Source organism: Macrosteles quadrilineatus, unplaced genomic scaffold (assembly GCF_028750875.1).
Source record: "Macrosteles quadrilineatus isolate MER2022 unplaced genomic scaffold, UCM_ALF_1.0 Scaffold_7__1_contigs__length_78375512, whole genome shotgun sequence".
NCBI lineage: Eukaryota > Metazoa > Arthropoda > Insecta > Hemiptera > Cicadellidae > Macrosteles > Macrosteles quadrilineatus.
Window position 1 is genome coordinate 76,557,967 of NW_026542600.1, and position 15,528 is coordinate 76,573,494.

Genomic DNA, 15,528 nt, shown 5'->3' on the forward strand with positions numbered 1-15,528 from the left:
TGATAGATCAGAGGTGACTAGCCTTCTGCTCCGGACCTATCGCTTTAGATAACATCTTTAGCCCGACTCTTAATGTTATTTAAATGAGCCGTCAATTCAATCTGAAGTCGAGAGAAGAACGAGCGTTCCAAGATGTGTAATTATGATTAGCAAGGTATAATCTGCGGCAACTTGTAGTCGTTAGCGAGGATGGCGTGCGACTTGACCACGACCACGACCGACGCGAGGCCGCAAAACCTGTCGGGAAATCCTCCGCAGCATTTTTTTACTCTTTACAACGTCATTCTTATAACTTGGAAGGAAGTTGGATGAAATATTCCCCTCCCACTCTACACAAGTAGACGAAGTCTATGCCAGTTTTGACGTTGTTGCCGGCAACTTCAGACCTCAGGCAAGTAAATTTCGTTCAAGTTGACATTATTTTATTGTGTTTGTGTTCCCTAAAAATAATCTTGTTGTTTTGAAAATGTATATTTAGGTTTATGAAGTCACTGTAAAAATGTTAAAAATACTATGCATGTTGTTTGCGAAGAGAATTTTTAATAATTTTTTGTTTTAATTGTGTCCTATCTTTAAAAATATCAAGAGTCAAGAGTCAAGAGTCAAGAGATTTATTGGTCTAAGAACACAAAATATTACAGTGCATACGACCTTGTCAAGTACAATTATTAAAATAATAAAATTAAATATCACAGATTTAGCCTATATGAATAACAATAACACAGCTACCTACAAAAACAATTAACAGTATCACAGATTCAAACTCAAACATCTTTCATAATACTCCTTAATACAGTAGGAAGGATTGTTGACTAGCAAAAGGTGAATGGCTTTTTTAAAACTAGGAAAAGGCAAACATCTTATATCTAAAGGCAAATGGTTAAAAAGTCTAACACCTACACATGAATGGCTTCTTAAAGTTTTAGCTAACCTAGCTTGATCAATATGAACATTTCTACTACTTCTAGTGTTATAGGAATGGATGTCATTATTAAAAACAAGACTTGATTCATTTGATTTTATAAATAACAATAATCTAAAAATGTACAAACAGATAACAGTCATAACACCAGTTTCAGTAAAAAGAGGTTTACAGTGAGCTTTTTTCTTTGAGTTTGTTACTATCCTAATAGCTTTCTTTTGCAACAACAAAACATCAGTTATCCTGCCAGAGTTTCCCCATAAAATAATACCATAGTCTAACAAAGAATGAAACAAAGCATAATAAACAGACAATAAATAAGTAACAGGAACGTAAAATTTTAAAGCTTTTAACAAATATACAACTTTTGACAATTTACTGCAAACTAAATCTATTTGGCTATTCCAAGTTAAGTTACAATCTATTTGCACCCCTAGTAACTTAATGCACTTAACAAATTCATCTGAATAAGCAAGTCTACTATTTAAGGAGTATATTGCTTTTTGTGTTTTTGATTCATTAAGTTTAAAACCATTAGCTCTGAACCATGTAACAGCCTGATTAAGAGTTTCATCAGCAATACCATTCACAGTTGGCAAATCTTTACTTACTGTAAGGAAAGATGTGTCGTCAGCAAACATGATGGTTTTCGATGACTTAATAGTAGACGGCAGATCATTTACCATGACAAGGAATAAAATAGGCCCTAACACAGAACCTTGTGGTACACCAAATTTGACATGAGAAGCAGATGACTTTTTACCAGCAACATCTATAATTTGGAATCTCCCTTCCAGGTACGACTTAAAGAAATCAAGCTGAACGCCATGAAAACCCAGACACTGTAGCTTTTGACAAAGAATTAAATGGTCGACACAATCAAATGCCTTGCTATATATGCATTGCCAAATGATTATGAATTAACTATTTATTGGTACACTTTGTTAAGAATTAATTTTTAAGTTTTAAAAAGTTTCTGGTTTCTATACCTATAAAACACCACTGTTTGAAGACAAAGTATTTATGTTTTCTTACTGTACCTATAACAAAAGATAGTACGTATTAATACAAATAATACTTTCGTCATTAACCCAAACGCTCTTCTCTGCAATACAAACTATGATAACACATAAAATCTTTCGTCTATGATAGTAGTATCATAACATGAGATGGCAATTCGTATAACAATAAATAACGCTACAAAAATAGAGTTAGCTGCAATCATTACATAAACATTATGCTATGTTACAAACAATTTGTAGATGTTTTTATGCATATGTAAAAATGAATCCAGCAATATAGAATTTACGAACTAAAACATTGTTATACTGTATAAACAAACTTGGGAATCCTTGTATATAAATTTATTTTTTATTTTACTTTTCACAATATGTTTTGATGCCTAAAACACTTAAGAGTATTACCCTAATACCAGACATAAATTATTAAAAAAATACATGTCTATGTGAGTCTTTCTTATCGTATAACACATTTCTTTGATGGTTAAGTTGATTTAGGGGTGCATGGAAATCAAGTATAATTGTTCAAAAGAAGTTAATAAATATTTTTGTACAATCTTAACATTTTTACAATGAATACTAAAAAAATGAAACATACGGTGAAATGAATACAAAATAAAAATGAACACGTAACTCAGAAATTTATGGATACTTTGAAAAGAACCATCCTGACGACATTGACATTGCCAAGAAATTGTGATTAGCATTTTACTTTTTGTCACCGAAATATAGACTTTTTAAATATGAAAACTGTTCTACCTCAAAGATAATCTTAAACTGTTTCTCATATCACGTAGACTAATGTGTTATAATCCATACAATGTTGAAATTCTGCTTCGCACAATGGCCTATTAAATATAAATGACGGGTGACGGATATGTTTTGTACTGGCAACATATAGTATCAGTAATAATATATTATCAGTGAAGATATATTATATTTATGGCACAAATCAATACTAATAAAGTCCCATTCCATCTAATACATGCCAATGATTATAAATAGACTAAGCTAAAATAACCTTACATCTCGTATATTGTATTAATGCAGTTGTGACGAGTGTAGTAACAATAAGCTTTTTAATTTCCTTTGATCTATAATAACTGGATTTAAGGTTATTTTGAGTGATAGGCTTCATGACAAAGACAGAATGAATCACAAGGCAGAAAGTTTACGAGACTTCCTGACGAAGAATGGATTCCTTATGAGATTTTACTTTCCTTATCATACCAAACTTGCTTAAATGTATAATAAGAAACTAGCCTACAAGAAATAAGCTTAACTTGAAAGATAACCCATCATTTTTTAAGTCAATCACGTTTGTACTTCACTTGGCCTTATTTTGTTAATCATTAAGATAAACTGTCAAAAACCATTCAATAGCAAGTAACAAGTAATACACTACCAATACAAAATCCAAGCAATGCTCTTATTCTATAACCAAACCCTTTCTTTGCTAGAACTTCCTTTACGGCCTTCTAAAATAAAACTCACACGACCTTTTAAGATTAAAAATCATGCAATACAGTAGATAAATTCCTAAATGGTTGCATATCATGCTTAGATATTAACTAAGACGTACCGGTAATTATTACAACTGATTTTCTTGTGATAATATTTCAAAGAAGCTCTGATCTAGTCTTGTGTAACCAATGCCTGTTAGAAAGTGTTTTCTCTAGTTGCAATAGATCTTATTGAGTTCTACCGATGACTTCAACATTACATGTTTTGTTATAATACATCTTGTGTAAATACAAGTAGGAAAATCTATATTTTTAATTGAAAGAACTTGAGTACTCCAGTTGAGGGTGAACGAAGTTAAATATTTTACTGACACATCATTCCTCGCTGAACTGACCCAAAGAGTCCGCAATCTCGTTATTTTCCTGTATAACTTGTTTTCTCAGATTTTAAATTGACGGTAACTGCTGTATGCTAGAGTTGTTTAAAAGTTGTTTTATTCATGAGTAATTATCTCGGCGCTTCCATCTAGAGGAAGATAGAGTTCAAAAGAAGGTTCAATTTCCTTAGCATACAATATACAGGGTGTCTCTAAGGTGTCTCAAATTGATTACGGAAAAACTGCTTAACAAACAAGGATTAAATAAAATTACTTCCCAATGAATAACGTAAAAATATTATTAACTTTTTCCGATTCAGGGTGTGGCAAAGAACTGAGGGCCACTAGTTCGAATCTCGGAATGTTCTAAGTAAACATATGATGTCATGTTATACATAGTTTAAAAATTATTTATTAGACATAAATTTTGGCGAAAACACAAATTAGTAATTCTTTTCCGTTTCAAAATGGTGGCAGTTTTTTTGGGTAAACTCAATATGTATTTAATACTCTGTGTTTACTATACCAATACACTTAGCCCTTCTCCGATTGAATGTTCTAACTTGTTATGAAATTAGCTTACTGTGATGTGCTACAAGTAACGGTTTTAAAATAAAAAAAATAAAAAAATGATTTTAGAAAATTTGCAAATTAACTTTGTAATTTACACTTACTTTGTATCTCTTTTAGTTTTTTGTTATTTACACACAAACTAAAAGAGGTACGAAGTGTAAATTACAAAGCTGTTAAGAATTTAAAAGCCAAAAAAATGATGTGCCACTTGACATATTACGAGTATGTTACTACTGTACTTGAAAATTTTGAACAATGGACATTTGCAAATTTTCAAAAATTATTTTTATTTTTATCGTTTAAAAAACCGTTACTTGTAGTATACCACAATAAAGCTAATTTCATAACGAGTAAGGAAATTCAACCGGAAAAGGGCTAAGTGCATTGGTATAGGAGACACAGAGTTTTAAAAACATAATGGTTGTTACCCAAAAACTGCCGCCATTTTGAAACGGAAAAAGATAATTAATTTCTGTTTTCACCAAAATGTTAGTCTATTAAATACCTTTAAAATTATGTATAACATGACATATGTTTACATTTGAAAATTCTGAGATTCGACTAGTGAGCCTCAGTTTTTGGCACACTCTGTATCGGAAAAAGGTAAACATATTTTTATGTTTTTCTTTGGGGTCGGCTTAGCGGGAAATAATTTTTTCCTCCAACTTCTAGCGGACCATCCCTCTGGAGGTACTGCATAACTGAATTATGTGTAATGCTACTCATTCAATGTTACTCTAATTTTTCGCGTGTTTTCATGCTGCGTTTGTGCATGAAAAACGCCCGTGTTGCGCAGCCTCTACTAAGCCAGAACATTGGGTTCAAGCATCATGAATTAGATAAGCTTGTTTTTTTATTATTCTACAAACATATTACATAATACATTTTTTCAGGGTAGACTATATAATTCGGTACATTAAGAACTAACTTAATGGTCTGTAAAAGAATCTATTTGCATATTGATTCAGAATATAAATCAGCTATAAGTATAAATGATGATAACCCATACAATCTCAGTTTTTATATAGTAATCATAAGGAAGTAATTTAATCACAGTGTGGTTCTAAGGGTCAATTGCACAATGAAAATCAAAACAAATCACATTGAAATGCACTATTTTGCTAGCAACTTCACTCTATCTTTGCCACTCCCACAAGGATAGGACATTTTCCATTAGAATTAGTTGGTCAAAATTAAATAAAGATTTTGTGTTTTTCACCAGCATAAATCTTTGCTGATAAGTTATTTAGGAAATAAAATTTATTAGGTGAGATATTTTTTTATGCTTTCATGTGCAGTTTAATTGTGTAAATTGTGACCTCCTGTAATTTCTAGTTGATCAATTTAATATTTAAGGTAAAGCACTCCATACAGTTCTAATTTAAAATTGGCATAGTTCCCGAAAATTGATAACTTCATTATATATTGTCCGCTGAAATACAATTTCTTTATAGGTTGACCGATAAATCCTGGGTACAGAAGGGCTAAGATAATGTCTGTAAGTATATACAATAATATAAGTGTATTATTCTAACATATTTACATTAAAGTGTTGGTAGTGGAACACTAACAGGAGGGTCACAGTTGTTTTTAAACAAGGGACTGTGTTTAGATAGCAGAAGCAGAGGTGTCATAGTTTTGCATCCAAACTGGATGCAAGATCCAAAGACAATTTGTTTGATACATCCAGCACAGAATCAAGGCTTAGTGAGGCTAATTAATGTAATGCCATACTTATCATGATTACTTATTTGTTACAACTATTCTAATAGGTAATTAGTTTTATAAAAAAAATTAAATTATGTTTTTAGTAGCACCAGGAAAATGAATACTGAATGATACCTTATGTCATAGTGAAGGCAATTTCTTTTAAAGGGAGCTTAGGCGCAAAAATTTTGTACATTAAAATAACTAAACTAAAATTCATTAAAAGTTAAGGATGTTCAACAGAGTGCATAACATAACAAATTAATTTTTAAGGGGGTAATGCATAATACACTAATTATGACAGGAATGGTGAAAGAGTAACACACACTAAACCCCTATTGGCTGCAGCAAGGAGAAATTTAACTATTTGTCAATAAGTAGTCCCCTACTTGACATAAGTAGCCTAATAATAATAATACTTGGACATAAGTCCAGGAGGGCTATGTGCAAAAACATAGTTTTCCTATTTCAAATTAAAAATAAAAATGTTTAGTAACTATTAAAAATAGATTTTACAACTGCTATACTCATACAGGGTGATAAATATTCAAACAATATGGTACAATAAATCAATTCTGAGTGAATCCAGCCCAATCTAATTTGTCCAGTGGACCAATTGGGGACAAAAATTTACCGTATGACTTAATTATAACACAGCTCTGTTCTGAAATATCAACCAAGGTGTTTGACTGATCAGGAAAAAGACTACAAATTGGACGTGAATTTTGCATGATTCAAGGAATTTTTGAATAATTGCCAACTGTCTATTCATGAACAGTATTTCTTATTTGTTAAGTAAGAAGCACACAATCGCAGTAAATGACCACGAGATGTTGCTGCAATCACAATAGATATTTACAGGAATGTTTGCGACCACTGGAGGAGATCACAGTGTTGTTGTGGTCACATCTTTACATTTTTTGATGAATTCATACTGCATTTCTTGATAGGGTCCGGCCCCAATTATATCGGATCAGTGTTACTCTCGTGTTATCCCTCTTCTTTACTAGCTGAAATAGTTGAACATGTTTTGTGTCTAGGGAGCTTGCAACTGCTCCGTGTTCCTGCCTGGGCCATCCATCGCACCTCCCTGTGGCTCTGCCTCCCTCACCTTCATGAGCCTCCTTCAGGTGTTCCTAAGGTCACAGTGCGACATAGAGGATCCGTGTAGGCGTGTGGAGTCTATCGACAGCCCATTTTCCGATTACGACTTCATCGTTGTTGGAGGAGGCTCAGCAGGGTCAGTTGTGGCGAGTAGACTGTCCGAAGTGCCCCAATGGAAGGTAAGTAGAGATGGAGCCTAGTAAGGTAGTTGGAGTGTCCTGAACTACACACACCATTACAGGGGTTTGTAAAAGACGTCCCTGAACTGATCACAATGGCTCACATATATATTTTCACTCCCTCTCTGATAACTGTGGGAGAAAACAATTTTTGTATTAGTCTTATAGATGTCTTAGACCAATGTTTTGTATCTGTCCATCATACAAAATATCAAATATATCAATCAGCAACTAATGACTACAAAATGACTGCATAAGAATTTTGTCTCTGATGCAGTGGTGTGGTGACAAGTATATTAAACACAAATTTCTTGATTTAGGATATACCTAATGAAAAAAAAAATAGATCCTAAACAAAAAGACACCAGTATTTTCGTTTAGGATCTATCTTTTATTAAACCCTAAGTTTGAATCAACATTGTTTATTGAGTCAAAATTGGAATTTGAAGCTTGAATCATATTAAAGGTATGTAAAGAGTATACTGTGCGTCCAAGCCAGAGATATTGTGAAGACTTTGATATGGGGGTGAGTGGGTATGCTGTGCTATGAACATTTTTGTGTTCCCTTCAAGGGCTTTGCACAATTAAGGAACTCTAGCATCCTTCTTTTCTTCAGGCGGGACCTAGTAGGAATTTGATTATGGTTAATAAATCTTATATGTTTGCCGTCCATACATAATTTTAATACTCCGTAACCACATGATATGAAAATATTCTTTGTTGGAGCAAACTTTATCAATACTTAGTCTATATTTTAAATAAACATTAATTTTTAAAACAGTTTTTAAACATCAGAGTCAGTTTAAAAATAAACATTGGTTGCTCTTGCAAGTTATAAATTCAACAATGCTTTTGATCGAGCCTAAGAAAATGTTACCTTACTGGATCACCATAACAAGTTCTATACCTGCACAAAACCACAATGAAATCATTTACAAAATCAACCATTATTTTTAAACTTTCTAAGTCTTGCTTTCATCATGGTAAAAATATGTTGTACTACCATGGACAAAATCTATCTTATGTGGTAATTTTTGGGTAGACAGTTTACAAAATTGTAAACATTTGAAAACATTTAGTTTATATTTAAATTTTTTAGGTTTTGCTCATAGAAGCTGGGGTGAATGAACCGACTGGCAGTCAAGTGCCTGGATTGTGGGTGAACTTCTTTGGATCGTCAATTGACTGGAAGTATAAAACTGAACCAGAAAAAATGGCGTGTCTTGGAAGTGTTGAGCAAAGATGTTCTTGGCCTCGAGGAAAGGTAGGTTAGAAATTAGACAAACTTAGGCTTCTTGATCTTCTTGCAATTTAAGGTCTAGTTATTGACAAAATTTGTTTGGTAAAATGACTGTACGTTTGCATTTGTGAATTGATTATAAAGTGAAAATTTTGAATTTTAAAGAAAATTTCTAATTGATCAGGAAAATTATGTAAATCAAGTGCTATAAAAGGGGGAAAAATACCCCTGCTGCAACAAACCTGCAGACTAAGGGAATTTAAATTTTTCTGATTGGAATTCTACTAAAATATTTCCATAAACAAGACTATAGGTTTGCTGCTATGGGGAAGGTAAAAAGTTGTTTTTTCATCAAATGTTAATAGTTTAGTTGATTAAATAAATAAATTTTCGAAATTTAATAAAAACCCATAATCCATAAGCAACCAAACTAGAACAACTGTTGTGACCGTACTATTGAAATACACGCACATTGTAAATTATATCTATTTATTTTAACACCATAGAAGTTTGTAATGTAATGTTTACAAAAGTGTCAACTAATTAATATTTAGTGTCAACTTACAACTGACTATTTAGAATAGAGTAATATAACAAGATTATGACATCAACTTTCTTTTTCTCTGTAAGAATTACATGGGATTTTAAATCCCATCCTTAAATGTACCTACAGTTTTATGGGATTTTCTTTGTAACGTTTAATTTTACAAAAACACTTCAAAATTTTATGTTTTCATGTTTTAAGGGTAAAAACTTGAAATGCCCAATTTTTGAATATTTCAAAACCCCATAATATTCCATTCCCATGACCCGATCTTGCTGGTTCGCGAACTCATTCAAGTTTATTTAGACCTCAAGTTTAGACGATAGATACCTTTAAGCAAAATTTCATCAAATCTGACCAAAACTAGTTGAGTTATCAGGTTCACGGTATATACACATAAATAAAAAAATTTGAGCAAATTGGGGGGGGGGGGATTTGATGTGCCTCTGGAGACATCAAAATGAAAAAGTAAATCGGTCTAAAAACAGGAAATGGTGCGGATAATATTCCATCAAATTATTTTTACAGATCGTAATGCTGATCAAAACCTACTAAATATTGAATCATGCCTAAGATTGAATTGATTTTGTAATGTATGATTTGCAATGAGTGGCCTGTATGCCAGTCTAATTGACTTTGGAAGGTATTAGTATGCAAAAAAAACTGGGAAATATATACTATATAAAAATGAGATGGTGTGTGTGTGTGTGTCTGTCTGCTACGCATAACACCAGAACCACTGAACCGATTTAAATAATATTTCATAAGGAGGTATTTTATATACCTGGTAAACTTTTAGGCCTATTCCTTTTTTCATATATCCCTTGGTCTACGCCCCATGGGCTTCCAAAGTTTCAATGTTTACATTTAGGAAGAATGTAAATAATCAAATATATAAATTGAAGTCATCAGCTGTATATACTTTAATTTACCAGTTCAAAGAGCATATGTTAAAAGGGACAGGTTCTGCTCCCGAGATTCTAAAGTTTTATGGTTAGGAGAATAGTTTTATCGATACAATTTAATAGAAACAAAAGGATCATTACAATGTAAATGTTTTGTAATTATTTTGAAATAGTAGCCTTTAGTTAACAAATTTGAACTGATTAACATATGTTTGAATTAGAATTTAAAATAGATTAATGTTTTTAAAACTAAAAGATAAATGCATATTATTTTGATGACTTCATGTTTACACTGTTAATTGTGTTTTAATTCAATTTACAAACTAAATTCAATCATACCACAATTTTTTGTCCAGGTAGCTACTACTTATGTTCTTCTTTTATTTACTTAGGATACTAAAACTACTTGAAGTCTACTACACTTTGCTTGCTATTGTAAAATCTAAAGCCTTTTTTAACTGCGTATTTCATTTGTGGTTACGATTGGGTGCCCTGATGGTAAAATACTTTTATTTCACTTAAGTTGCACTTCACATCACCATAGCTTTTATCACATTTAGAGAAAAGGAGTTGTCATATTTTTCTACAACAATGCTTTAATTGAACTAATATGGAGAATATCACAAAACTAAGCTGTACACAATTCATTATTGCTTCTAAAATTAATTAAATATCTGTAACTATGTTTCTTTACTCAATGGTTGGCGTGTAAATTAATGTAAATACAATGAACTATGGAACGAGGAAAAATAAGAACTTATGTATTAAATTTTGTTGATTTTTTATTTACGTTGGTGAAATTTGTCCCCTGATTGACAATGATAAGGGTTCACTTTGTAACAAAATGTAATATAATACAAGTTTTCCTTTACCGTGATATTTACATAATGAGTTGCAGGTGAAGATTCCTGACAAAAGTTAAGTAGTTAGAATAAAAATATCCATTTTATGTGAAATCAATATAAATTGTCTTTTGATTTACTACAGCACTCTATCCTATGTTGTGTGATTCTTTTTTACCTAACTTAATATTTAAGTTTTTCAATTAAGTACGGTAAACGTATCATTTGAAAAGTAAATCGTATATTACAGTATTTCCATGCATGCATCAGAGCCTCATATTTTTCTTACTAGGTGGCCTTATAAGTTATCCTAGCTTTAAGGAAAGATATTTTTTTCAAACTAAGAGGTTCAAATAAATTATGTTCCTGAAACCAAAGGCGGATGTGAAACTATTTTATACAACAGATTTAAACATCAAATGTTTTTCTTCAGTGTCCTCTCCGTTGCGAAGCACGGGTACAGCAGCTAGTATATAATGAATTATGGTCAATCAAAGTGATTCTGTTACTAATTACCTGTTCTAGTTGTGTCTCATCAAAAGTATTTTCAGGATAAAAAATGTGCATATAATTTGTTTACTGTTTTAGGTGATTGGAGGCACTAGTGTGATTAACGGTATGATGTATATGAGGGGAAGCAGAAAAGATTACAACGACTGGGAGCAGGCAGGAAACCCAGGGTGGGGGTACAAAGATGTTCTTTCATATTTTATGAAATCAGAAAACAATCTACAAATGGGTTCAGTGGACGAGGGATATCACGGAACAGGAGGGCTTCTTCCTGTGTCTCAGTTCCCATACCATCCTCCCATTGCTGAGGCATTCCTTGAAGGGGCTAAAGAACTAGGTCAGAGGGTAGGAGACCTCAACGGCAAAACTCATGAAGGTTTCGCTATCGCCCAAGCGACTAACAAAAATGGAATTAGATTCAGTAGCGCTCACGCTTTTCTACGACCAGCTAAAACTCGAACAAACCTTCATATACTTCTCAATACGACTGTCACACGTGTTCTGGTAGACCCAAAGACCAAAAAAGCATTAGGAGTAGAAATAATGAAACCTTGTGGCAAAACAGAACAAGTATTAGCAAAAAAAGAAGTTATTGTGAGTGGTGGAGCTGTGAATTCCCCTCAGATTCTCCTTTTGTCAGGCATCGGTCCAAAAGAAGACCTGGAAAAAGTCGGAATTCCAGTAGTACACGACCTGCCAGGAGTGGGTAAAAACCTACACAATCATGTAGGACATACAATTAAATTCTACATTGACAATAATCAAGTGGTGGACTTAGATTGGGCGACAGCTATGCAATATATGTTACATCGGGATGGATTATTGTCATCAACTGGTCTTTCATCACTTACAGGTATGGTTAAGTCCAAGTTTGCTAACTCAAGCGAAGATCATCCTGATATCCAGATATTTTTTGGAGGTTATAAAGCTAACTGCGCCAAAACTGGAGAAGTGGGACAAGTTTTGGAGAATGAAGATGGATCACCAAAGAAAAGAATGATAACCATGACTCCGACCAATCTGCATCCAAAGAGCAGAGGCTATCTTACATTGAAGGATAAAAATCCACTTTCACATCCGAAAATCGTTCCTAAATACCTTACAGAAATTGAAGACGTTCATAGATTGATTGAAGGAATCCGATTTGGGATAAAACTTGCTGAAACCAAAGCACTTGAGGAATACGGTATCAAACTGGACACAATACCAATTACTGCTTGCAAACACTTGACATTTGGTTCTGATGAATATTGGGAGTGTGCGGTTCGTCATAACACGGCTCCTGAGAATCACCAAGCGGGTTCTTGCAAGATGGGACCTTCCTCCGACCCGCTGGCTGTAGTGGACCATCAACTGAAGGTTAGAGGCATTGATAATTTGAGAGTGATGGATGCCTCCATCATGCCTAAGCTGACCTCAGGCAACACAAATGCTGTTTGTATCATGATTGGAGAAAAGGGCGCAGACATGATCAGGAAGAGCTGGTCCAGGCAGTAGATTCATAGGTTCAAACATTTGTGTCAATCAGTTTTAGAAAATAAAGCAATAACATACTGTCTTTAACTAATATCATAATACCCATGTTCAGACATTTGAGAAAAATATAACCCCTATGGTAGAGGGGGACTACAAATCAACCAGGGGAGGGCTGTGTTCTTAAAGTGCTTTCTAAGAAAATTTATACTTGATATGATATATAAGACATTGTAGGGGCCTATATATAATTCTCAACATTTCATAATTGTTTATCAACATTTCATAATTACCTTGAGACTTGACATAGGTCCTTTGATTAAAGGGATCTAGGTCAAATCTCAAGGTACTTTGTGATTCCAGCTCAATTATTGTTTCTCTTTCCTCAGTCGGAAAATTGCTTGGTCCGTTTGAGGTATATTATTGATTTCTCCATGAGTTATTCATTTACCCAGCAGGATTTATATGAAATTGATAGCAGAGTTCCACGCCGGTCTTTAAAACCGTCATAATCAAACAGTTAAACATTCTTGCCGTTGCCACCAAGACTGATTGTGCGAATATATGATAGGTTACATACCTTTGTCTGTCTTCAGTCTTAAATATAGTAGGTAGTCTGGGGATTACTAGTTTAGGGTCATAAGACCCATTCGCAATTCAAATTTCAAATTTGAATTATTAATTAAAACCATACAAATTATAAAATTATGTGGTGATTATAATTTTATGTAATATTTTAGAATGGGTTTTATGACTTGAAACTAGTAATCCTCAGACTACTATACTTAAGCCTGAAAACAGACAAAGGTACGCAACCTATCATATATATAATCAACTTTTTAATAAGACTTTTTCCTACATAGGTACTGTAATAAATGTTGGTTTTAATGAATTGAGTTGTGAAGATACTGTAACTGATTATGGTTAAAAAGTTCATATATCAGTAAATATTAGTGAGCTGAACAAATTGATTTTTGTAAGATGGGATTTAAGAAAGAAAAATTGAGAACTCATCTAAGGCACTCTCAAATAATATTAAAAAAATCAATATTGTGTTCGGTGGATAGTATGCGGATTAAAAATTCAGCTGTTATAGAAAGTTTAAAAGCTAAATACTAATGGTGCAGTGCACAAGTTCCAAGTAGAAAAATTGTAAATTATCATAAATAAATAAAATAAATATATTTACAGAGGTTAAAAAATCTCATTTCACATAGCTAAGTCCAAAACTATAAGCCATTGTAGCCATCCCTCACGCTTGTGAAGTGGTGGTTTACATAATGGTGTTGTTATCACATATGCATAGTGGAGTCAGTATTCTAGTCTTCCACTACATTGAAACACTTTACTTTGATTGCTGTTGTGTTCAGAATGTTAAGAGGCAGAACTGATGTAAGTGGTGATGGTGATGACATTCCCATGTCGTCAACATGCAAGTGGTTGTACACAAGTACATCAAGTAATCGTGAGTTCATCCATTGACTATACATAGAATAGACTTGCCATGTAATGTAAAGATTTGAAGCAAAAAAACCTGGTGCAATCTGTTGAGATGGTCTACTGACTGTTGATGAGTCTAATGACAATATTCTGTGTTAAGTGATAAATCAATCAGCTGTTTGCAATACTGATATTTGTTATTAATATTTAACCCATTACACTAGTCTGGTGAGATGGTCCTGAAATTCATCTACTTACTTGGCTTCAATTTTTTTATATCACATGGGAAGTCTATTCTGTGTATAGTCAATGGTTTATCCCATCAATAAAAAAGAACAAGATCCAGACGAATATCAAATCCTTTTTTTAACTTAAAGATCTCCATGAATTATTTCAAAAGTACCTTAGAATGCAACTCCTGATATACAGTTATTTATTTTAGCATAACTTTGTAGTAAGCCCATAGTAATTTCGATGCACGCACAGTTTAAGAAATCTAAATCAAAAGGTTTGCCATACATTTAGAAAAATGTGTAAAATATTTAAAATGATTAAGTAATACAGTAATATCCTTTACTAATGGACCAATGGACCGAACATTTAGCTTAAGTTTTGGTCTCCTATGCTTTCCTCTCACACTCTGTATGTAAATTCCAGCTATATTACATATTGTAACTCCAAGGACATATGTGATAACTAGGCTAAGTCTTACGCAAAACTATACTTAAGCCTTACCGAGCATTGGACATACATATAAGCAACTCAATCTGAAGGTCACAAGTGTACGACGCATACGTCAAAACATATGTATTTTAAATATGTTTCTTGGCCGTCTTTAGTGAAGTAAATCTAGTAAGATAAGTAAATATTCAGTGCTTCCCAAAGTGTTGTGTTGTGTTATGTTGTTATGTTGTGTTGTGTTGTTTATTGAAAATGATGTTTAGATTGAATGATCTGAATCAATATTTTTATTGTATTATGATTAGATAAGTCTGTTTGTTGTCTTTTGGTAATAATAATAAAGACGTCATATTTTTCTTATCATAATTTTGTTAATTCATTAATCTTTTTAAAAGTTTAGCTGCTTATTAAAAATAAACGTTTTCCCTAATAAAAATTTACAAGCCTTAGACGTATATATATATAGAGTGAGTTTTAAATGAGTTCCCCCCCTAATTTTTTCTACATTTCTTAAGATATCAACTCCGGACCACGTCAGATCATTGTAGA

The 15,528-nt window shown here is 32.8% G+C and overlaps 1 protein-coding gene across 2 annotated transcripts; it reads left to right on the forward strand.

Moving 5' to 3' along the window:
- Positions 1-316: 316 nt before the first annotated feature.
- On the forward strand, positions 317-12,943 carry LOC128998528 (glucose dehydrogenase [FAD, quinone]-like). 2 transcript variants are annotated; one of them, XM_054424700.1, is made up of 5 exons: positions 317-391; positions 5,809-5,852; positions 7,102-7,344; positions 8,444-8,608; positions 11,464-12,943. In XM_054424700.1, the coding sequence occupies exons 2-5, from the start codon at positions 5,847-5,849 to the stop codon at positions 12,880-12,882; spliced, it is 1,833 nt and encodes a 610-aa protein (XP_054280675.1). In that variant the 5' UTR covers positions 317-391; positions 5,809-5,846; the 3' UTR covers positions 12,883-12,943. The 2 variants fall into 2 exon arrangements, with proteins under 2 accessions (XP_054280675.1, XP_054280676.1); XM_054424701.1 differs by lacking the exon at positions 317-391 and adding an exon at positions 5,480-5,621.
- The last annotated feature ends 2,585 nt before the right edge of the window (positions 12,944-15,528 follow it).

What these genes read in the sequence shown, in the direction of transcription:
- LOC128998528 (XM_054424700.1), top strand. An exon ending in CCGAAGTGCCCCAATGGAAG is followed by an intron (nt 7,345 to 8,443) that starts GTAAGTAGAGAT and finishes TAAATTTTTTAG; the next exon opens with GTTTTGCTCATAGAAGCTGG. An exon ending in GTTCTTGGCCTCGAGGAAAG is followed by an intron (nt 8,609 to 11,463) that starts GTAGGTTAGAAA and finishes TTACTGTTTTAG; the next exon opens with GTGATTGGAGGCACTAGTGT.